The 24,294-nt window shown below is 43.8% G+C and overlaps 2 protein-coding genes across 3 annotated transcripts; one reads left to right on the top strand and one right to left on the bottom strand.

Annotated features, from left to right (window-relative positions):
• The first annotated feature begins 25 nt into the window (after positions 1-25).
• LOC124254170 (uncharacterized protein MG039 homolog) lies at positions 26-6,828 on the top strand. Of its 2 annotated transcripts, none has more exons than XM_046688045.1 (7): positions 26-342; positions 1,961-2,147; positions 4,128-4,334; positions 4,821-4,978; positions 5,172-5,290; positions 5,692-5,899; positions 6,127-6,828. In XM_046688045.1, exons 1-7 carry the CDS (start codon positions 29-31, stop codon positions 6,371-6,373), a joined length of 1,440 nt encoding a protein of 479 aa, XP_046544001.1. In that variant the 5' UTR covers positions 26-28; the 3' UTR covers positions 6,374-6,828. The 2 variants fall into 2 exon arrangements, with proteins under 2 accessions (XP_046544001.1, XP_046544009.1); XM_046688053.1 differs by having other exon boundaries at positions 32-342; positions 1,961-2,114.
• LOC124254158 (COP9 signalosome complex subunit 2) lies at positions 6,741-24,116 on the bottom strand. Its single transcript, XM_046688034.1, has 13 exons — positions 24,021-24,116; positions 20,646-20,759; positions 19,684-19,764; positions 19,238-19,363; positions 18,652-18,819; positions 18,278-18,382; positions 10,697-10,766; positions 9,925-10,024; positions 9,461-9,592; positions 8,836-8,933; positions 8,215-8,297; positions 7,782-7,840; positions 6,741-7,334 (listed from the first exon to the last, which is right to left on the bottom strand). The coding sequence occupies exons 1-13, from the start codon at positions 24,066-24,068 to the stop codon at positions 7,187-7,189; spliced, it is 1,332 nt and encodes a 443-aa protein (XP_046543990.1). The 5' UTR covers positions 24,069-24,116; the 3' UTR covers positions 6,741-7,186.
• Positions 24,117-24,294: the final 178 nt, after the last annotated feature.

The raw sequence follows: 24,294 nt of genomic DNA, 5'->3' as shown, positions 1-24,294 counted from the left end.
CTTTTGGCGGCCTCGAGTTGTTTAGACGATGACGATATACATGCATTTCTCTGAATCAATTCGAGTTTATAATAGTAATTATAGCGGAAACGAGTTTCCATTCCTCTGTATGTTTACGCATAAAAAAACTGTGTCACGTGACCCGGCGTGGAAGCGACGCAGTTGTTCAGATACGAATATAAGTGTGTGCAACATGGCAGAAGGTGAGGTGTTTGACGTGATCCTAATTGGGGGTGGGGTCGTGGGCTGTGCTACAGCCTTCCACCTCGCGAATATGGGATACAGCTGCGCCTTACTTGAGAAGAATGATAACGTCCTCAGCGAAGCCAGCTCCGGCAACAGGTACAGTCTCGTAACAAGTCATTTATACACTAAACGTTTTAAAAATACGTTGATACATTACATTTACACTATGGTGACCAACAGAGGTAGGTAAGATCGGTTGTAGTGTGGAATGTATATGACTGGTCAACGAATCCATCCAGTCCACTACGTCGAAATTTAAAGGGACACTGATCCAGAGCCATTCCCGTGACTGGTTGTTGCTTTTGTTATTGTTTCTTCCCTCGCAACTACCCGGATGATATCACAGAAATCTTGACTGGGTCGCGACCTCAGCTGCTGGCTCTATTGCATGCAATTTAGATTGCCTACAAAATCGTAGGGGTCAACACTGTTTTGAGGATACGAACACAACTTCATTGTTGCATAAAAATGCATATATAAGCATTTGCTGTGTGCTTAGTTAAACTGTATACTGGCTACCGAACAGTTATCGCCATATTTTATCGGTATTTATAAAATTACTCCACCGTTCGTTAAATTATGAATCAGAATTAATTAGGATACTAATTTAGCTATTCACCGATGTGTCCAGCCCGTCACTGCCGCTGATCAAGTTTTTATAAAACGCGGCAGAAGGTAAACATGGCAGTATAAATAGATGTTTTCTCACAACTAACTGTGACAGTTATCGCCATTCCCGAAGTTCTCATGCTATTCGTCAGAGACCATATATGGTCTCTGTATTCGTGAAGTAATATATATATTTATATCATACAACCTCAAATCATTGATTGTGTGACTATTTGAGTGTTTATTTTACAGTAGATTGATAGGGAATGAAACAATTAAGGACTTATGAACTTGAACTTGCTTAAAGTGTGACAACCCACCGACTGAGTTAAAAACATTTTATAGAGTCCATAACTTTACCTTTAATTTTTCTCTTATGTTACTTACCATGAAGAATGTTCTTTTGCTTTCCTTTATCAAAAGTTATCAAATACCGTGGGAAAAATTACCATCATTGTAATTGATGGGAACTGCGCACGTGTGATACTGATGTATTGGCAATAACTGTTCGCTAGCCAGTATACCTATATTTACCTATTAGTCACTTTTCAGAATTTTCTACAATGGCAAAGTGGGGTTGATTTAGTTTAGGGATTCAAACAAATGAAATATCATAGTTCAATAGACATCACATTGTTACGTGACATGATTAAATAACGTGGTAAAAACATAGAAATGCTAATAGGATCAAATTGGATCAGTTATCCTACCATCCACACATTAGAAAATCTGGAAAAGCTTACACTGCTGGGATACTTTATCACAATCAGACTGGAACCACCAGGGATATTTTCAAATAACGCCATCTGATGGGCATCAACTGTTGTTATTGTTCCATTGTTTAGGTTAAAGAAATTTGCCAATGTGGACAGCTGTCCAGTCCCCGTGTCCATCATGTTCGAGGGAGCAGGGACTGACCACCTGGCAGCTAAATGATGTGATAAGATTGTTGGAGCAAAACATTAGTTGCTTTCGGGATCAGTGTCCCTTTTAAGGTTGAATCCAGTAATGTAGTAGGCATAATCATGTGTAAATATTCTCAGCAGAGAAATCTGCAATTATTAACTTTATATTTATTTGATCCTAACAACCCTGATGCTGTCAGCGGCATGCTCCACACAGGGTTTGATGCTCCACAAGGGAGCCTGGAGCTGACCTGCATCAAACTGTGTCAGCAGAGGATCTACCACACCTTGGACAAGCTGGGGGTGCCATATACAAGGCTTGGGGCAAGCATGGTGGCATGGGATAATATTCAGGTACTACCAGGAATGGCATGGGATAATGTTCAGGTACTACCAGGGATGGCATGGGATAATGTTCAGGTACTACCAGGAATGGTATAGGAAAATATACAGGCACTACCAATAATGGCATGGGACAATATACAAGCACTACCAATAAAGGTATGAGACAATATATGGGCACTACCATAAAAGGTATGAGACAATATATGGGCAATACCAATAAAGGTATGGGATAAAGGTATGGGACAAAATACTGGCACTACCAATAAAGGTATGGGACAATATACAAGCACTACCAATAAAGATATGAGACAATATATGGGCACTACCAATAAAGGTATGGGACAATATACCGGCACTACCAATAAAGGTATGGGGCAATATACGGGCACTACCAATAAAGGTATGGGACAATATACCGGCACTACCAATAAAGGTATGGGACAATATACAAGCACTACCAATAAAGGTATGGGACAATATATGGGCACTACCAATAAAGGTATGGGACAATATACAAGCACTAACAATAAAGGTAAGGGACAATATACAGGCACTACCAATAAAGGTATTGGACAATATGCTGGCACTACCAATAAAGGTATGGGACAATATACAGGCACTACCAATAAAGGTATGGGACAATATACAGGCACTACCAATAAAGGTATGGGACAATATATGAAAGGTACAATATGGGACATGAGCAATAAAGGTACCAACAATAAACTACCAATGGTATGAGACAATATATGAAGGGCACTACCAATAAAGGTATGAGACAATATATGGGTATGGGACAATATACAAGCACTACCAATAAAGGTATACCAATAAGATGGGACAATATACTGGGGTATGGGACAATATACAAGCACTACCAATAAAGGTATGAGACAATATACAGCACTACCAATAAAGGTATGGGACAATATACAAGCACTAATATAATAAAGGTATGGGACACTACCAATAAAGGTATGACAATATATGGGCACTACAATATACAAGGCACTACCAATAAAGGTATGGGACAATATAGGTATTGGGCACTACCAATAAAGGTATGGGACAATATACAGGCACTACCAATAAATAAAGGTATGGGACAATATACAGGCACTACCAATAAAGGTATGAGACAACAATAAAGGTATGGGCACTACCAATAAAGGTATGGGACAATATAATAAAGGTATGCACTACCAATAATAAAGGTATGGGACAATATACGACAATATATGGGACAATATACAGGCACTACCAATAAAGGTATGGGACAATATACTGGCACTACCAATAAAGGTATGGGACAATATACGGGCACTACCAATAAAGGTATGGGACAATATACAAGGCACTACCAATAAAGGTATGGGACAATATACAAGAACTACCAATAAAGGTATGAGACAATATATAAGCACTACCAATAAAGGTATGGGACAAAATACTGGCACTACCAATAAAGGTATGGGACAATATACAAACACTACCAATAAAAGGATGGGACAATATACAGGCACTTCTAATAAAGGTATTGGACAATACACAGGCACTACCAATAAAGGTATGGGACAATATACGGGCACTACCAATAAAGGTATGGGACAATATACAGGTACTACAAGGGATGACACGAGACAATATACAGGTAATGCCAATAATGGCATGGGATAATATACAGACACTACCAATAATGTCTTGGGATAATATACAGGTACTACCAGGGACGGCATGGGATAATATACAGGCACTACCAGTAATGGCAAGGGGTAAAATATATATGCACTACCAATAATGGCATGGGATAATATACAGGCACTACCAATAATGGCATGGGATAATATACAGGCACTACCAATAATGGCATGGGATAATATACAGGTACTACCAGGGATGGTAAAAAATACACTGCTCAAGTCCAACAGGGACACCAGTGTTTACAGGGGAAGTAATACCAGATAGGGGCAGCTATATCCATGACGTCATGGAGAAATGTACAAGTGTATATTTCTGTAAAAGGGGCAGAAACTCCAGGAGATACAGAAAATGTCTGAAGACAAACATATTCCTGACATTTACAACATCACAGCCTCCGAACTGTACCAGATGGAACCCAACCTTTGTAGACAAGCCCACTCAGCTCTGTGGATTCCAGGGGAGACAATTGTCGATCCCTGGCATGTGCCTGTAGCTCTTCTTCATCACTCCCGCAGGCAGGGGGCTCAGGTGAGTGTAACCACACCTCTCAACAGTGTCCAAAACAGTATGTCAGTTATGTTGATTGTAATATTTTAAGTGAACTGTTACACACTGAAGTCCTTTATGCAAAGTGTTTTGAGAAATATCATTGTTACTATTATTGCATGACTATTTGTGATTTGACATGATGCAAGGAGCATACCAGTTGTGGATACACAGATGTAAACAGAACTGGAAACCACTTATCTCCATACTTTGAAGTGCCAAAAGCTCTTGCACTATTAGTATTAAAACTACATGATCACATTTTCCACATTTCAACGATGTAAATATTTCTCCTTAAAAATCCGAAATTTTACACATACACAATATATTTTAGGACCACTTCCTGTTTTCTTGTGAAATTTGGTATTGCTTAAGTGTACACTCTTTCAACGACAGCCAGTATACTGGATAATGAGGTCAGTGTGGACAGATGGAAAGGTTTCAGTTTGTTGTGGTCAATTTCTGTAGGTATGGACAAACTGCAAGGTTCTTTCATGCAGTAGACAAAGCTATGGCTCCTGGACTGTCACAACTAATAAAAACACCTTAAAGTGCAAGGCTGTCATCAACTGTGCTGGTCTCCATGGTGATGAAGTGGACAAGTTGGCAGGGAAACATGACTTCCAGTGAGTCCAAGTATTATTGTTGACATATCACTCAAAATGTTCCATACAAAAGCCGAAGCAACAACCTTTGTTCATTTTCTCCTCATCGGAAGTAGAAAGTCAACAAATCCACATTGATCCATGCATCTGCAGTTATATATGGTATATTGTGATAACTGTGATGGAATCATGAGCAACATCCCTACTGTTCCAGCATCAGGCCCAGGAAGGGGCAGTACATTGTGTATGGCTCACACAAAGGGAGTCTCATCAACTCCAGCATTCTCCCAGTTCCAACAGACAAAACGAAAGGTGTCATAGCTTTCAAATCTGGTAAGTTCAGTACATTTGAAACTTTCTCACTGAATATCTGGTGCTTCACTTACTTATCGCCCACATCAATTCCCTTCCCCCAGTACTCTATACTCCTCTCTCCAAACCAGTAGCCTGTACTTGCCCATTCCTCCTCCTCCCCCCATCACCCCAAACCAGTAGCCCTGACTCTTCCTCCAGCAGTTTCCACACCCCTGTCCCTCCCCCTTGACCAGTAACTCGAACCCCCCAACCAGCTGCTTGGACTCCCCATCCCTTCCTCCCCCACCAGCAGCCTCCACTTCTTTGCACCTCCCTCTCCTACAACATACTCTCAACCCTACTCCGTCTACATACCGTTAGATAATCACACAACTTATTTATGTCATAAATTTCTCAGATGTACCTGCGTTGTTTTCCAGTGTACAACAATCTAATCATCGGCCCCACAGCGGAGGATGTGGTGGAGCGCTCCATTCCAGCACCTGACCCACTCATTAAGGCCAGGCTCCTCCATCATGCCCAAAAGACAATTCCAAACCTGATCGGCTGTGATGTCATCGGAGAATACACTGGTGTGAGGCCTGCCACCCAGTTTAAGGATTATCAGATCACCAGCGACCAAACAAGGTAGTCACTCATCACCTTTTTGTGTAGTAGCTAGGTATTCAATTTACAGGCTCCTGTGATATACTTGAAATATTACTGCCTCATTAAACAACATTTACCTCTTTTTATTTGTCTGCTGAGACTGAGACCCTAGTCAACACTATGTTAGGTGGAGTCTCATTTGGCCTGATCAGACATCCAACCACTAATTCATAGAAAATAGATATGACTCTTATTCTATGTTCCAGACAGTGGATCACAGTTGGTGGAATTCGTTCCACCGGCCTGTCTGGATGTCTGGGTATTGCCGACCATGTTGGCCATCTTGTCAAGGAAGACCTGCAACTGGAGCCAACCCAGGGGCGGAGTCACCGCATCAGCAGAGTGGATTTGACCTTCCTCCCAGCCCAGCAGACTGCCACGGCAGATGGGTGTACCTACTACATGACCCATCCCATCACACAGCATGGAACACATGCAACATCCATGCTGTGAAAAAGACAGAGACATCTGCTATAAAACTGCTTGACACTGGCAGCATACTTTCAAGGATGGATCTCACACGCTTTCAGGAATTTATGTTTGAAAATGGCAGTCAAAACTTAACTAAAGTCTTGTTATATCATATTCGGTGTGAGATACCCTGGTTCTATTCACATTAGTATTATGTGTCATTACATAAGCTGTTCCAAACAGGTCGGTAATTAATACAAAACACCTGTGTGATATATTAATACTTAATCTTGTATATGTACATAATATAATACTCACAAAAAGCGATTAGTGTGGTAAAAACTGTCATAAATGAATGATTAATCCAAGAGCCAAATATGAAACTCCCCAACAAGTCACAAGATATTTGTAAATAGAAAACATCACTTTATTCCCTTGCGTTATCCAATATTTTGAAACATTCTTTGTACCGGGTACACAACAAAGATCCAATTATTCGCCTTTGTGTTTCTTCTTCATACACAGAAAACTCTGGAAGAAGCAGCAAGTAGTATTGGGCAGAATCATGTCCATAACAGACTGCCAGAATAGGTCACTTATACCTGGTGACGTGCATGACACTTGTATCTACAGGACAAAGAAAAGTCACATTCTGTGTGCTTAAGTAGGAAATCAAGCCAGAAAGACTCATTTCCAGAAGTTAGAACTGTTATTGTAAGTGAATCCTCTAGATGAAATTACGTCAGTCACAGATGACACATCTATCTCAGTTCCTGGAATCACAACAACATGGCTGGTTTCAGTTTGTTAGTCAGCCAGTCCCTAAGTAGCCATGCAGCACAGTTAGTGTGCGCCTCATGCGATCTTGTTGATGACAGCTTGATGTAGGTTGTGGAGCTGGCTGGTCCACTTCTCCAGGGCGGAGTAGCGTGCTGCCAGACTGCTGGCCTCCTGGGACAACTCCAGCACTTGGTTCACCTGGTCAATACTCCCCTTGATGGTGCTGCCAAAACAAACACATTGGTATCAGTGTGCTGAACCACTCAGGACTAAAGCCAAGTGAAACTGATGTCTCGACTTGTGACCTGTCCCTGTAAAAAGTTATATATAGAAATTTGGATGACTTTATTGTGCTATTTCATACCATTTGAACAATTTTGTTTTTTTGACAAACATTTTTTTATTAAGGCATTTGGTGGAGTTTGTCACATCCAAAGTTTTTTTCAATAGGTACCATCATGAACGTTTTCTTGAACATGAGACTAGACTTATTCTCGAACGTTAGCCCTAAGAATTCTTAACTTTGATCGTAGCCAATGTGTTAAGAATGGGCTTAAGAAGTTCGTAGGGCTACGAACGTTTCGAGAATAGCTAGCCAGGTGTCTTCTGAAGAGTTGTATAATGACTGGGCGGACAACTGACCCATCTGTCTTAGTGCAAGACAACTCACCTGTCTAGGATGCAGGAGACAAGGAGGTTCTCTACCTCTGTGGCATCAATATTCAGTTCCTGTAAGTACAGTGAGTGAGTGAGTTACTTTGGGTAACGTTTGAGGTACAAGTGACAATCACAGTCTACAAATTACAAGCAAGTAAAACCTCTCAGCTCCAACTTAATGCTGTTCCAAGACAATTCAGTAGCTTCATCAGAGCTGAGACCTAATCCACTGAGGTGGTCACCATTCCATGTTCTGCCTACAATCAGCAGCCATTGTGCCCTTCCAATCACCATTCACACAAACACATGACAGTTTCAGAAATATCAGATCGAGGCATATAAACCATATCAATATCAAAAACTAACTCTGATCTCCCAAAATGCAACTGATAATGAGAAAGCTACTTTGTGTATACACATTTTCATGTGTAAGACTGTATTCTCACCTTAGATACAAATGGTATGTGAATTCGTGTGTAAGGCTTGATAAGCTTGATTAAAACCTGTGTTCTGATATTCCGAAGAAGATCTGAAAACAAAATGACATCAAATGACATAGTGAAGGCCTTCTACTGGTGATGCTATCACATGCATGATGTCTGATGTACTCAACATACAAAACATAGCTCTGTACACTACACTTTTTGCATTGCATACATAAGAAACACATAATAATAATGAGTCATCTTCTATAGCGCACAGTCTCCAAACACCAAGTGATTGCTCGCGATGCTTAATCAGAATCTTACTCCGGATACCCCAAGCTGCCTGTTAGGCGCTAGAAGGTTATGGTCACATGACTTTATCCAACCGGGTACCCATTTTCTGCTGAGTGAACAGAGGCAATTTTTAACAAACTCATGTACCTAAGGTGAGACCACATGTATCACATGTGCTTCATTGTGGGGCAGGACTGAAGTCCGAGAAACTCTCAGGTGTCAAGCTGCCAAACACTGTCACCCATCCAAGGACTGTCTGAACTCGATGTTGCTTACCTTCAACTGATTTGTGGCCTGAGCTCTCTGCACAGGCCACACGCCATAATCGTAATACAGAGCAGTACTTGCCTTCAATATGTTCTCTGATGAAGGGATCTTCCATTATATTTTTCCTGTTTGTTTTCAATATTTTTTCAAATTCATTGATGTCATTATTTTGGTAAGCACTGAAAAAGAAAACCACAAGTTGTGAACAGAAGTATATCAAAGATCTTTCAGATATGGATAAACAGTGTTGATTAATAGTGAAAAGGTGGTATGATTCTCAGGGAGCTGAGTATGATTTTGTTACTGAATATGTTGAATGCAGTAATATACAAGGCACATGTTAGTTGCATGTGGACTAGATAATTCAGTGACTGACATCATAAGCATTGACGGACAAAGAGACGACACAGCGACATGCATTCAAGCAAGTCCCTGAGATTGACAACCAATCCATTTAGGGAAGGGGATTCTATTCATACCTTGAATCCCCATGAGATGAAAATGCAACTTCATGCAACCACTGACCAGGTATTAAAGTGATATGTTTTAAAAAGTATGCATCACTGGTGTGCATGGAGTCTTGCCCTATATAAGTGGCCTATTATCTGTAAGAGATTGTCTGTATGTCTTGATGCCATGCCTCTACCATCATTTACAAACAAGTTCTACTTTCCCTTTCATCATGTTCATAAGCCGGCAGACTCACCTAACTAGGTTTGTCATAGCTAAGATTTCTGGATCATTCTTATAGGGTTTGGTTTCCTGGGAGTCGAATGGATTGATTCCCGACTTCATCAACATGTTTGCTAGCACCAGATACTTCAAGCAAGTCGTTCTCCTGAAACCAATAAGACCTCACTTACAAAGGAAATTCTGCAGATTTGTTAAATATGAACAAAAAGTAAACATGACATTAGCTTGATGAATCTTATCTAGTCTGTCGGCTAATATCAGCAGCAAGAGTGAGAGAGTTGAGTTTTACGCTGTTTTAACAATATGGCAGCAATATCATGATGGGGGACACCAGAAATGGGCTTCACACATTGTACCCATGTGGGGAATTGAACCCGGGTCCTCAGCGTGACGAGCGCACGCCTATCGGCAGCAAGAGACATTTTCGAAATAATGAGATAGACATTAAAATTAAAACATGTTGAAAGTATTTGTTACCTTGGACTTCCAGACTCGTCATAATTCTTGAAAGCTTCAAAAAAGTCAGTATGGGCTTTTTCGTACTCCCCTTCTCTCAAGTGCATCTTGCCTCCGCACTCTGGAATGAACATGATCACTCTGATCACCCAAATAGACTGACTGACTGAGTTTGGTTTTACGCCGCTTTTAGCAATATTCCAGCAACATCACAGCTGGGGACACCAGAAATGGGCTTCACACATTTTACCCATGTGGGGATTCGAACCCGGGTCTTCGGTGTGACGAGCCAACGCTTTAACCACTAGGCTACCCCACCACCACCACCCCCAAATAGAGTAAGCACTAATAATAGTAATATACTACTGAGTGAGTGAGTATGGTTTTACGCGGCTTTTAACAATATTCCAGCAATATCACAACAGGGGGACACCAGAAATGGGCTTCACACATCGTACCCATTCAGCGTGATGAGTGAACGCTTTAACCACAAGGCTACCCAATCACCCCTATATACTACTTGTAACAGTACTTGATTGGAAGCTATTTATAGTAGGAACAATAGTTGAAAGTGTTAAGACTGCTGAGTTGGAACCAGAAAAATGCCAATTTAATGCTGAAAGCATGAAAGTAAAGGAAACAATTTATTGTGTGATTGTTGTCTTTGATAGCCAAGTTCAAGTTGTGAATATTGAGCTCAGGGCATGTTCGATGAGTGAAACATTTAGCCACATCAACACTATTTCACTCATAGAGTGACTGTTCTTAAATGATTGTTACAGGAAAGTCTCACCTCTGATGACTCCCATGATGAGAGGGTGGGGAATGGCAGACTTGATGTGCAGCGACTGCTCATACAATGCCTGAAACATGAACACATTACATACACAGATCTGTGACACATATTACGTTTAAGGATGCACATAGGACCTGAAATGAAGATCTTGCTCAAACAAACCAGTGGTAGATTGCTAACAATGTTGATCCCTGTCTAGAGGGTTGATTACACACCTCATACTTTGTAAGTGTGAAATGTCGCTCATAACATCAACCACTGATTTGTCTGCCACAGACAGTTAATTACAGCTTCCCATGACTATGGTTGAATGCAGTGCAAAACCAGTGTTTGCCACTAACACGGCAATGTCCCCTGCCACTAAAGAAGAATGAAATCTAACATATTTACTAGTTTTTATCTTTTGCTCACATAGTACATTATCTTTTGTGTGATGTAGTTTTTAGTCATGGTCACTTCTCAGAATCTTCTCCCAACTCTGAAGATATTTCAGGAATATAGTAGATGTGAATGTATAGATGCAGATGCACATATCCACTGTCAGTATCAGTGTGTAATAGGGCTGGGTCAGGTCAAAATTTTCTACTTGAGTACCCCACCCCCTATAACTCTACCCTACCCTGTTACCCGTCATGTTAATTCCTGACATCAAATTTGTAAGAAATGGCAATATGTTCTTCAGCCCGGAGGCTAAAATTTCGAGTTTTTCAATATCTTAACCATAAATTATATTCAAAACAGGTGACTGTAAATTATGTCTAAATCTTCAAAGACAATACAACCTTTTAATCAAGAAAGTATAACATATTACAATGTTTTAATCTATTAGTCACATGATCATAACGGTCCGGGTATTGAGACGGATGAGATTTTGAAATTTTTCCAAACCTGCAGAGGTTTTCAATTCTTTGAAGAGAGTAGAGTCCTTGGGGTACATATTATGCATTTTCGGCTGTAAAATGTCCTGTGACAGTTGTATCAATGTTTTTTGAATAAAAGATTGTACAATAAATAAACTCTTTTATTTATTATCTGGGACCCTACCTCACGGAGTTACCTCCCTTAAGCATGCTTTCAACTGGGTAGGCTCCTAGACCCGTATCATCATTCCTTCTGCTGAATTCTCATCAGTGAACAGAATTGCGGGGAGGTGGGTGGGCCCTACCCCAGGGCGACTCTCTTCAAAGAATTGAAAACCTCTGCAGGTTTGGAAAATTCTTTTCAGAGAGATAGTCCTTGGGGTACATATTATCATAAACACAGACTCCCAAAGACCCGGAGGCCAGGGAGGAGGGAATTCTGTCAAGCACACACAAAATATAGCGATCGTATCATGGAAAAAAATTGAACAGGCAGCCATAACACTCACCTGTCACTCGACCCAGTTTAAGCTTCGAGAGAGGCATTATGGGAGGGAACTGACAGGGAGGATTTGTGCTCAAAGGCGACCTCTAGCATAATGAGACATTGCCGCGTGGTCACGAATGTCAGTGAAATCCGACCCACTAAGTGGCTTCTTCATTGAGAGCACCGTGGGGAAAACAAAAATACCACTCACTAGCGATATCGTAACTCCTTAGAGAATCGAAGGGGTACAGGTTCTCTGAGTGCTTTCGTAGCAGACATGTCAATAATGGAATCATTGTACAGTAGCGTCAACACAAACCAATAAACCAAGACTCACTTGGTCAGGGTGGCAGGACACTGTCCACTGGAAAACGATGCGACCAAAGCTTCGCCGCGATTAGCGTGAATGTGTATCGAGCTGATAATGGCGTATAAAAGTGCTTGGCGGCTCCAAATAGCGGCAGAGCAGATCTCTTCAATGGGGAGTGCGGCTGCAAAAGCTTTGATCGGCTACTGCCCTGACCGGTGAGCCTTCAACCCCTCAGGGGAGGCTTGCCCTTAGCCTGATAAAGCGGCACAAATACGAAACAAGCCAGCGAGACAAAGTTTGCTTGCTCGCTGGCAGACCAACCTTCTTCCATACGTAACAACAGAACAGCTGGGTACCCGTCACGGATCCCCTCGTTAGTTTGATATAGACTTTGGCGTCTTCACGGACATCCAGCGGGTGAGTGCTGCGTGGGGAGTGGTCCCGATGTGGAAGGCTGGGTAAGAGTAGGAAGTTCGATAGGAGCTGTCACATGGAAAGCGTGGTCGACCTTCGGTCGGTAAGTATCTGGGAGGCGAATGCTGACACGATCCGTGTGAAACACAGTCAGCGCCCGGTCGGGCGACATAGCATGTATATCGCCGACTCTTCGACCAGATGTTACCGCCACCAGAAACACAGCTTTCCAGGTCAACAACTGAATGGAAATAGCCGATAGGTGTGAGAAAGTGGGACGGACAGCCAATCGAGCACGATCGACAAATCCCAAGGTGGACTGGTTAGCCTGAGAGCAGAGTCGAATCCGTTCAGCGCCAGCTAAGCGCTATGCGAGAGGGTGCTGCCCCAGAAGAGCACCATCGACAGGGGTGTGAAAAGTGGAAATAGCGGTGGAGTAGCCACGAATGGTGAAGCCGCCAGGCCTTCTTCCAAGCGAGCTTGCAAAACTCCAATACTTTCGGACTAAATCCGCGAAAAGGGGATCTGCAATGCCCCTATCTGAACACCAGCGGCATGGCGGGACCACCTATCCTCATACTGAGCGTTTGTCGAATCCATACTCGAAGCCAGGGTTGTGTCTGCAACTGCTGCAGGAATTCCAGCGTGCCTCGAGGTTAGACCTGACAGAGGCCAAGCCACCCACTGAATCCGTGGATTTGGGTGGGCTCCGTTCTGAGTGAGAATGTCCGGTCAGCAAAGGTAATGGGAACAGGAGGCTGAGCCAGAAACCTGAGAATTACGGAAACCAGCTCTGTGACGGCCAAAGCGGTGCCAGTAGCACAAGTAGCCGAGCTGGCTGGGTGGACAGCTGTGAAAGGACACGGCGAGAATGAGAGTGGTAACGGCGGGAGCGCCCAGAGCACTTTGCCCGTCCAATCCAGCAGGAAGGCGTCGGCAGCCAGCGCCTCTGGTCCGTATCCGAGAGCAGAACACGGGTGTCTGATGCGTCCCGCCGGGCGCATAAACAGATCCACCTCGAGCGACCCGTACAACTGGGAGATTACTGTGAATATCTGCCTGTCGAGCATCCACTACGTCGCGGGGCCAGGATCCGGCGAGAGCCGATCTGCTCATACGTTCTCCAGCCCGGAGATAAACAGGGAGTACCTGACAATGCGCACTGGTGGCTCCAGAGGAGAAAGTCCCACGCTTCGGAGGCGCTGGGGACACCGTGCCTCCCTGCTTCAGGATGTCGCGACATGGCCGTCTGGTTGTCTAACTGAAGGCGGACTACCTGGCCACGGACATGCTCTCTGGCTTTCGAATACCAACCGCACAGCTCTCAGCTCCAACACGCTGATGTGAAGGTGAGCTTCGCCGGACCAGAGTCCGAAGCCGACAGACTGCCCAGAACGCCCCCAGCCCGTGAGGGACGCATCTGTCTGAACTGTGAGAGCTGGCGTCCGGGATTTCCAAGGGAACCCCTGGTGAGATTCCCGACATTTGTCCACCACTGAAGGTGAGGTGTCAACCACTTTCGGGGACTGTGGAGACTGGCGCTCCAGATCCTCCGTGTGAGTCCACAGCCCAGCCAAAGCTTGCTGTATGGGGCGCATCCTCAACCGCCCGCCCACACTACAGAGATGCGTCGCCGCCATATGGCCCAGTAGACGAGCCCAAGTCCCGAGCTGGTGCCTGGGGCTGGAGAGAGGAATGAAGATACCATCTCCCGAACTCTGGTGACCCGGTCGGGCGACAAGGAAAGCGAGATCCTTGTTCGTTTGGAATCGGCGGCTCCAAGAAAAACCAAGTCCTGGGTGGGTACCAGGTCGGATTTCTTGAGGTTGATGATCCACCCCAGTCGAAGTTAGAATGTCTATCACTGTGTGAGTAGCATCTTGACTTCAAGCTGGCTGTCGATTAGTGCTCCGAGCAACCAGTCGTCTAGGTAAGGGTAACAACGCCTTCCTTGCGATGAAGCTAGGGTAGCTGGGACTAACATGAGCTTGGTGAACACCCTTGGGGCAGTCGATATGCGAAGGGGAGCACCCTGAATGGTAATACATCCCGTGGTAAGAGAGGGCGGAGGTACTGCTTGAGCGAGGGATGTATGGGTACATGCTGAATCGCGCGTCCTTTAGGTCGATTGGCGTGAGCCAATCGCCGGGCTGAACAGATGAGATCACCGGCGCAGTGTCTCCATCTTGAAGGATGGTACCGAGCATCGCGATTCAACCCCTTGAGGTTGAGAATCGGACGGAACCCGCCGTCTTTCTTGGGTGAGGAAGTGCGATGGAGTAAAATCCGCCTGTTCCTCTCGGTGGAATAAAACTTCGATTGCGGACTTGTCCAGCAGAGCCTGAACTTCGTCGCGCAATATGTCCGCCCTGGCTTGGCATGGCGGCACGGAGTGCGTCGTATGCCCGGTGAAGTCGAGGCGGACCTGCGCTTCCACAGTGGGAGATGGCCTATGCTGACCGTGGCCAGCACCCAGCGTTGTTGGTAGCCTTCTCCCATTCCGGCAGGAATAGAGAGAAAGCTGACCTCCCACTGGGATATGGGGTAGGAAGCGTCGTGGACCCTAGTAAGCGGAGCTGACTGGGTGTGACACACGGCTTGGCGGCAGCCTGTTGGGTTAACGGAGGTGGGGGCAGACCTCCGCCCTTGAAAGGCTGGGAGCTAGTCGAGGACTGCTCCTTGCCCCTACCCTTAAGCGGACCTACTCCTCCGCCTACCCCTACCAAGCGGCGAAGCCAGCCCGGCAGACTTCGGGTGTAGGCTGCACCCGGCGGAGGAAGGTGGCGCGGGGCTGAAGCGAGACACCCGGCGGGTGCTCCAACAAGGCCTTAGAATCCTTGAAGGAGGTAGCTGCAGCGGCAGCCTCCGTATGACCTGCTGTGCCCGGGAAGAGGTGGCTCCCAGGCGGAAAAGGGAGAGCCAGCAAGGTCTGCTGTGTTGCTGCCGGAGTACCTAGGCGTCGACAGCCACAGCCTGCGCATCCCCTGATGACTGCGCACATCACCGTCGGCGCAGCAGACCCGCCAAAGAGTGGCGAGGTGAGCCTGAACTTCCGACAGCTGGCGGAGTAGCCGACATCGCGGCGACCGTGTGCCAGCATGCCCCTCCGCCTCCAGGGCCGACCTCTGTGCTCGAGGAGAGGTAGGCCTCATGGACCACCACCGCACCTGCTGCATCGCGTTCCGGTAGACCTCCTCGTGGGTCGAGTGCACGCCGCGCCGCGGCGCCCGCGAGGGCAAAAGGTGGAGTGAAGCCCTTGCCCGAGCAGCCGGAGCTGCTCGGGAGGAAGCCGAGCCTCCCAGAGGCGGCGGAGTGAAAACACACTGCGTCCACGATGGGGTCTGACGAACAGGGAATCCTCCCCAAGCTGGTAAGCGCCGCCGCGAGTTCAGGTAAGTCAAACCTGACTCGGGTACCAGACAAGAGGGGATGCGACCCGTCGCGACCAGCGATGGCAGAATGCGGAGCTGCGTCTGTGAGGGTTGCCTAGGGGCAAGCGCCTCACCAGGCAAGCGGAACTCAGTCGAGTCCACGCCACCAGCAGGCACCCAGCGGCCTGGGGTAGGCCCTCGGCAATTCTCTGCCGGACCTCCCGCAGGCGCAAGCAAAGCGGAAGCTGCCGTCATGCTCCTCGACCTCCCGAGCTCCATTGCCTCGGCGTCCGAGCCCGAGTCAGAGGCTGGGTCTCCTCCGTAAGAGGACCCTAACCCGACCGGTGGACTGCCTAGCTGGGCACCACAGGAAGGGAGGAACAGACCGACTGCTCCACGTCAGCGCCAGCCCGGCGTGCGTGGACCCAGTCCCGAGGCGCAGGGAGGCAGGCCAGGCAGAACTGGTGCCTCCGCTCTCATGGGAGGCGGGTGTGCGAGGGACGGGAATACCAGGAATACTCAGCGGCCCAAGCGCCCAAGCTCGAGAGAGGGACTGGGAGCACCTCCTCTCCCGGGCAGCAGACCCGGCGTCGGACCCGAAGCCAGAGGCAGCGGATGGACAGACGCCTCAAGGCTGAGGATCTAGCCGGGCGGCGATCCCACCCGGACTCTCGCCCCGTCGGGAGGGCGAGAACTCCTGGCGAGAGACCTCCAACCCGACTCGAGCGAAGGACTTCATTGAGTCCATCTGCTTCTGAAACATCGACTCCATTAGAGACATGTCAAAACCACTTTCGAAGTGGTAGGAGGGGGGAAGGGCCGCGGGATTTTTCCTTTTGGGCGCCCGTTTAGGTTTTGGCGGGGAACCTGCGTCAGGTCCCCTCCGCCTCACGCATCTCGCGGTAAAACAGGGTGTCGGCGCCCGCCTCTTCTGTGCCGGGGAAAAGGCCAGACAAATTGAACATGTATCAGCCACATGGCCCGTCTTCTCCAGACAGGCCGCGTTAGGAGTGACTGTCAGCCGGGAATACTTCCCCACAGAGCCGAACAACAGGTAAAAGCCTGAAACAAACACGTAAACATGTTAGTTAACTTGTGGCCAGAAGCAGAGAAACCGTAGAAAACATTGAAAATACGTGAAGGTTACCCTGAAAGTAATAGTTGGTTTTAAAGCGCCAATATTATTACGACCACGCTGCACGCTTAAACTTCCATGGCAGAGCAAACTTGCGTGAAACCACGGAAAGTTTGCGTGCTATTTTGATAGTACTTATACAAAGTCACAGTTATGAAACAACCACCACTATAAGGCTTTACTGTTATTGTTTTAGACAAATAAAACCAAACATACAGGTGGTGTCTCAGACATCTTAAAATGAAGCGCGTCACGGCTCATGAAAGGTAATCTGAACGAGCGTCTGTTCAGGGCCGTGACAGCAGAAGGAATGATGATACGGGTCTAGGAGCCTACCCAGTTGGTGCGCATGCGCTAAGGGAGGTAACTCCGTGAGGTAGGGTCCGTATAATAAGTAAAAGAGTTTATTTATTGTACAATCTTTTTATTCAAAAAACATTGATACAACTGTCACAGGACATTTTACAGCCGGAAAATGCATAATATGTACCCCAAGGACGATCTCTCTGAAAAAGAATTGAAGACATTGGGTACAACAGTGCACGAGATATTGCATTAAAAAGAGTAAAAAAAGTGGTCAAAGTGTTGTGGTGACCTTGAAGATAAAGTCAAGGTCACCCAAATCGACAGGTGTCTGCGTAATTCCCCAATGTAGGCTGTCACCAAATTTGAAGACATTTGGTACAACAGTGCATGAGATATCGCGTTAACAAGAGTTTGCAAAGTGGTCAAAGTCAAGGTCACCCAAATCGACTGGTGTCTGCGTAATCCCCCTAGGTAGGCTTTGAACACATTGGGTACAACAGTTCATGAGATATCACGCTAACAAGAATTGGGACTGCTGAATACAAAGTCCCCCGTTCCACGTTGCGGCAAGGGATAACAAGAAGACTACAGCAGTAAAGGAGCAAACAAAACTACCTTTGGAAGAGCAATATCATGGAGAAAAGTGTTGATCTGCAATACCCGATCACATAGCACAGGGGATTGCAGATTCCTACCTTCAGCTTCTTGTTGTTTTTCTGTGCTGTATACATCTGAATCTCTAGTGCATAAATCTCCAGGAGTTGTGTCCCTTTCTTGAGATCATCTTCCCCTTCATCCGTCTAATGAAAAGAAAATCATTTGTGTTCTCTACTAGGGTTAACGATATATATTGTCAAACAATGAACACTTACATCCATTGCTAATAAAGGTCTTTCTATAGTGACTTGACAAAGTATTCATTGGTTTACTGTTCGCCATACTGAATAATATTGATAACTTGTAGAACAGAATTTTACATTTCCTCAAAACTGTTTCCTCAAATTGCATTCAAAATGCTACTTTGAATCAGACTGAAACTGTATGTAATGGTGACCACAATGCTACTCACTTGACAGGACTGATGAAGCTGCTTGAGGATCTTCTGTAGTTTAGTGTAGTCTCCCCGGTCAAAGTACAGCTTGCCAAGTTTAGTGTTAGTTTTGAACCACAACCTCTCATTCTTGGCCTCCTTAAGGGCTTCCAGTGTTGTCTCATAGAAGTCCTGCAGGAGCTCCATCTGGGACACCAAGGATACACATGTACTGTGTGTCACACGGCACAAACAGGTGTGCTCATTGGAATTAAGACAGCCAATGAGAATACTTCTCATCTAGCCTCATACTTCATAAATATCATTTCAACCTAAGCCCTATAATAAGTGGTTGTAATATGGGAAGCTTCTTTCACTTCAGTAAGAGTGGTAACATCCTATTCAATTGCTGAAGATTTACCTTATGAATCAAACTGTATTAATCCTGTTGTCGTTGACTCAAATGTGCCTCTGTGGCATCAGGGTGCTGTGGTATATAACAATCTTAGAGCTACAACTGTCCTTAGTTTATGTTAAGCTATAGGAGTTACGATCGTCTAAACACTAAGATCACTTTGTACAAGGGCATCCAAGAACTTGACTTAGTCAGACGTTATATTCAGACCTGTTTGGATGTGGAGATGTAGTCCAGTATGGAATTAATGGACTTTTCAGAGTAGTTCCGGGTCACTGCTGACTTGATGTAGGCCAACAATTGCTTGTATCGTTTCATCATTTCATCGTAGTTGCCCTGCAACGTCCAACAGATGAATCATACAACAACTCACTCAAATATATCCTGCAGAAAAGGATAATTCTGTCCATAAAAAGTCAAATTCACATGTAATTTCATTAATTCAGGAACAAGGTCAACATATGAATGTTCACAAAAGTGCTTGATAAGCAATAACTAAAGGGGCAGAGTCACTGAATTTGGGAAACAAATCACATCTATATGTTTGTGACAACTAATAATTAACAATTTCATCTATGATCATCTGATGATACATAACAGAAAAGTCCATTTCTTGTTCCTTGAGACCTTGCAAAACACACAAACAGTGTTATTACCAGTTTGAAGTTGATTTTTATCATCTGCTTCAAGGCTTTAAATCCCCATTCCCCTTTCTCCTTGCCTTCCAACTCCAGCACCTGTAACAGAGATCAGATAAGTGTAGCAGGTGTTTTAGCATGCTTCAGGACTTGAGTGTATCATTCAATTGCTACAGCACATTTTTGTTCTAGGCAATGTCCTGTATCATCGTATGTGATCCATTTCTATACCAGATAATACTGCTAGCTGATAATCTATACCTGACAAAATTGCTCACAGATAATCTATACTTGGGATTACTGCTCACAGATAATCTATTCTTGGGATTACTGCTCACAGATAATTTATTCTTTGCAATACTGCTCAGTGATAAACTATATTTCACAATAATGCTCAGATATTGACACAACCACTCACAGATAATCTATACATAACAATACCACACACAGATAATCTATTCTCGACAATATTGCTCACAGATAATCTATACATGTACCATAAACTATATTAGACAATAATGCTCACAAATATTCTGTATTTGACAATACCACACACAGATAATCTATTCTCGACAATACTGCTCACAGATAATTTATACTTAACAACACTGCCCTATACCGAACAGCACATCCCTAAGATAATGTGTGTATGCTTGACAGTACTGCCCTGAAGTAGTTTAGGCCTCACAGTAGTGCCTCAAGAAAATCTATGCTTAACAGTACTACCCTAAGATAGTCTATGCCTGACAGTAGTGCCTCAAGAAAATCTACGCCTAACAGTAACAGTACTACCGTAAGATAGTCTATGCCTGACAGTATTCCCTCAAGAAAATCTACGCTTGACAGTACTACCCTAAGATAGTCTATGCCTGACAGTAGTGCCTCAAGAAAATGTACGCCTAACAGTACTACCCTAAGACAGTCTATGCCTGACAGGGCTGCTGACAGTAGTCATGGTACTAATCGTGTTTATGACTCACCTTCTGGAAACTCTCCAGGGCTGTTTTAGGATCATCTTCCTTGAGAGCTTTTGAGTTGTAATATTGGTTCTCTAGGTCCACATCCGGCTCTGAGTTACTCTCTTCGGAGTATTCCTACAGCAGCAGAATGTGTCGAACATAACAATAGTCTTTCTAGCAAGTGGAGGGTCATCATGGTCTTTACTTCTCACCAAAACAAAAACCTGATATAAGTATTTGGTACCAGTAATGAAACTATATAAACAAAGTTGCAGTGTTTCTTTAAATCTGCCAAAAAACATTGGATTTAAGTTTTAGTTTTACACCGAAATCAGCAATATTTCAGCTATATGGCGAAGGTCTGTAAATAATCGAGTCTGGACCATACAATCCAGTGGTCAACAGCATGAGCATCGATCTGCGCAATTGGGAACCGATAACATGGGTCTGACCACCCGATCCTGGTAGTCGCCTCTTATGACAAGCATGGGTTACTGAAGATTCATTCTAACCTGGACCTTCACGGGTCTGCGAAAAACTAGAAACATGAAAGTTGCTATCAGGTTGTGCATGACTATTTATTTGGTGGTTCAGGCTTTGATATTGAATAAAAGTGTCTGTGCCCAACACAAAGGTTTTGAATGAGTAAGTAAAAGTAATATAAGTTTGTAACAAATACAAGGTACTAAGCAATTAAGGTGGACATGTATCTAGTCAAGTGCATGTGTACCAGCTTGCCCACCACCTCTGTAATATGTAGGGTTAGACAAGAGCATTCGGTGTTGAATTTCATTCACATCAGGGATGGAAATAACTTTAAAATTACTAGTGTACTCCGGCACAGTGGCACATATAAAATCACTTGCCCTGATAAGTTTTCCACTATACCAGCCGATTTTCTTGTTCATTTTTTAAATAAACAACATAATCAACATTGGAAAGTCAACTGGACAATGGTACAGTCTGGTATACAATTTGCTTGCCCGACAGAAAAAAACACTGGACTCGGACGTCGGCCAATGGCTTATTTCCACCCCTGCACATGCAATGTTTCTCTTTCACTCATATGACTCTTTCGTTTGTGAATGTCTCAGGACACTTCCAAAAGATAAAATCAGAGGTACAGATAAGCTGCATATCTGCGTAAATTACGAAAATATTTATGTGAAAACTCAATTCCTATTAAGTCTGTTGCGTACAAGTACGCTTGAATTTTTGTAAATACTCAATAAATGTGATCTTACTTGTGTACACACAAACACGTCAAATCTTAGCTTGGGTACCAGTGGATAGATAAAATAACTTAGGTATATTGAGAGGTTGTATTTCAGGACATGAACATGACAACTTGCAGTCTTTCTTATCGTTTCTCATATTACAGATCAAATATAAATAACAAACACTAACATTTAAACTATATGATTATTTTAAAAATTAATGGAAAATGGCAAAATACCCAATTGAGTTTGAGTGAGGTGAGTACAATTTATTTGGTTACTTAAAGGAAAAGTAGGTTACCCAACTGAGATGAACACAAGCGAGTACATAACTCAATGACCCAAAAAGTTATCTGTAGCTCTGTAAAATTAATATTTTCTTAATTGGACAAACGTATAAAACATATTTTGTGGCTCTATTATGTTAGTGGTTTCGGGTAGGTAATAAGTTCGGTAATAATTGCAACGACTGCAACTAGAACAATCAGCACTGAGGCTGCACTGAAAACTGGTAACATTAATCTGACTTATGGTTAAAAAATACACAGCAAACCCAAAATTTTGACAAGATGAGGTCTCCCGTGTGCAAGGGATTGCTTACTAGGAAAGTAATCAAGTAGTAGTGGGTGTGAATTTCTTCCCAATTCATGTGCAGTGATAGAAACTGGTACTAGTCGTACAGTCCATTCCAAATTACCTAATAGTCACATTAGTGAAGTTACCATAAGGACACATAGAAACATGCCTTTTTTAAAGGGCTGGCTATCTTATCATTTTTGGATAGTGAGGTAAAAATGTTTCTATTGCTGCATCCAGATTGGAAGTACTGCACATTTTTCGATTTCAATTAATGCGCTACTGAGGATCAAACTTGAGCTGAAATGCTTTAAGAATGAGTGAGTGAGTTGAATTTTATGCCACTTTTAGCAATATTCCAGCAGTATCACGGCTGGGGACACCAGAAATGGGCTTCACACATAGTACACATGAGGGGTATCAAACCCGGGTCTTCCGTGTGGCTTCACAACGACCGCTTTAACCACTAAGCTACCCCACCGCCCTACCTGCCTTAAGATCAGCTGGGCTGATGATATAATGGTATGAGCCAAAACACGGGACCATGGGCTCTATCACAAATAGTGTTTGGCGAAGTCATCAGCATCCAGATGTTCACTTTTGTGCTTGTAAAGTAGACATTTTCTACATGAAACTGAAAAACTTTATAAACAAAACCAATTTCAAAGTTTCCTCAGATTACATTGTATTTATTCATCAATAACTCATATATTACTTTTGGTACACCTACAGAATACAGGATACCGACCAGCCATATTGTTTAGTGTCACGTCACCCTAACCCTAAACCTTACCCTAACCCTAAGTAAACTCGCATGCTTTCAAAGATGGCGGAAGGTATCCGGTATTTTGTAGTCTTACCTTACTTTTCAACTAATCCTAAGGATTGAAAATGGTCATTTGATTAATAAACAATGGTGCCTAACCCAAGGTTCGTGAAGGGGCATCTGATCAGATGAATGCTGATGATTTTCATGGGATGCTTGATCGGATAGGGCATCCATTAGCTAAGGATGAAGTTTAGGATAACCTACCTTAAAACAAACAAAATTGACCCCAAATATGACAAAAAACGATAAAATTTCTACAATGCGAGACTGTTGAGGGCCCAGTTGGCACCCTAAGCCAATTTGCGATATTGCAAGCTACCCCAGTCACCACTCTAAAGTGCACTGTTGCCAAATGGTGTATGAATGAAATAACTATTATATTAATTACTACTACTAGGTCATATGGGAGCTTGACCGGAAAGATTTTCTTGGGATTAAATTCTGGATTACCTGCCCTTACCAAACGTAACTACCCTTAAGGATCGGAGAAACCCCTGAGATCAGTAAAGCGAGAGCAAGAGCTTGCAGCCAAATATCGGTGTAAGCTACACCTTGTAGTTATAAGCTGCAGAACATTCTTACTATTTATTACTAGTGTTACTACTCTCTACTGTGTTTTGTGTTCGCAACCCAACTCATGATTGAACTGAGTTGCTGTTGACATCCTGCTGACAGGCATAGGATTCGGCATTTTTATTCAAAAAAGCTTTGGCCACAGAGGAAGGGGAACCACTGATGGCAGTTCATGTCATAAAATTGTCAAATTCTACTTACCAAATCATACTCTTCGTCGTCATCGCACATAAAATCATCGTCCGACATCTTGAACTGATGGTGATATGCCTTTAACGACTTATAATAAGAAGCATATAATATTTCTTTTATTTCATAAAAGACAACATTGTCAATAACAAACGTACCTAAAATTAACATAAGATGTTCAAAATTATTATTTGGATTTTTTTTGTCATATTTGATTGTTCTATTTTGCCTCCACTTATAACAATGGTTTCAGTAGAAATATGTCTTAACACAAGTAATACAAAAA

Source organism: Haliotis rubra, unplaced genomic scaffold (genome assembly GCF_003918875.1).
Source record: "Haliotis rubra isolate DU_JTF1 unplaced genomic scaffold, ASM391887v1 Scf115, whole genome shotgun sequence".
Taxonomy (NCBI): Eukaryota; Metazoa; Mollusca; class Gastropoda; order Lepetellida; family Haliotidae; genus Haliotis; species Haliotis rubra.
Note: the sequence above shows the minus strand (reverse complement) of the source record. Positions and strands in the feature narration are given on the sequence as shown.

Excerpts from the sequence above, each read along its gene's own strand:
- LOC124254170 (XM_046688045.1), top strand. The coding sequence starts at position 29 with ATGACGATATACATGCATTTCTCTGAATCAATTCGAGTTTATAATAGT. Across the intron at positions 343-1,960 it reads GAAGCCAGCTCCGGCAACAG|CGGCATGCTCCACACAGGGT; the intron begins GTACAGTCTCGT and ends TGATGCTGTCAG. Across the intron at positions 5,291-5,691 it reads TGTCATAGCTTTCAAATCTG|TGTACAACAATCTAATCATC; the intron begins GTAAGTTCAGTA and ends GTTGTTTTCCAG.
- LOC124254158 (XM_046688034.1), bottom strand. The coding sequence starts at position 24,068 with ATGTCGGACGATGATTTTATGTGCGATGACGACGAAGAGTATGATTTG. Across the intron at positions 10,767-18,277 it reads AAAACAACAAGAAGCTGAAG|GCATTGTATGAGCAGTCGCT; the intron begins GTAGGAATCTGC and ends TTCATGTTTCAG. Across the intron at positions 7,841-8,214 it reads ACATACCATTTGTATCTAAG|GAACTGAATATTGATGCCAC; the intron begins GTGAGAATACAG and ends CTGTACTTACAG.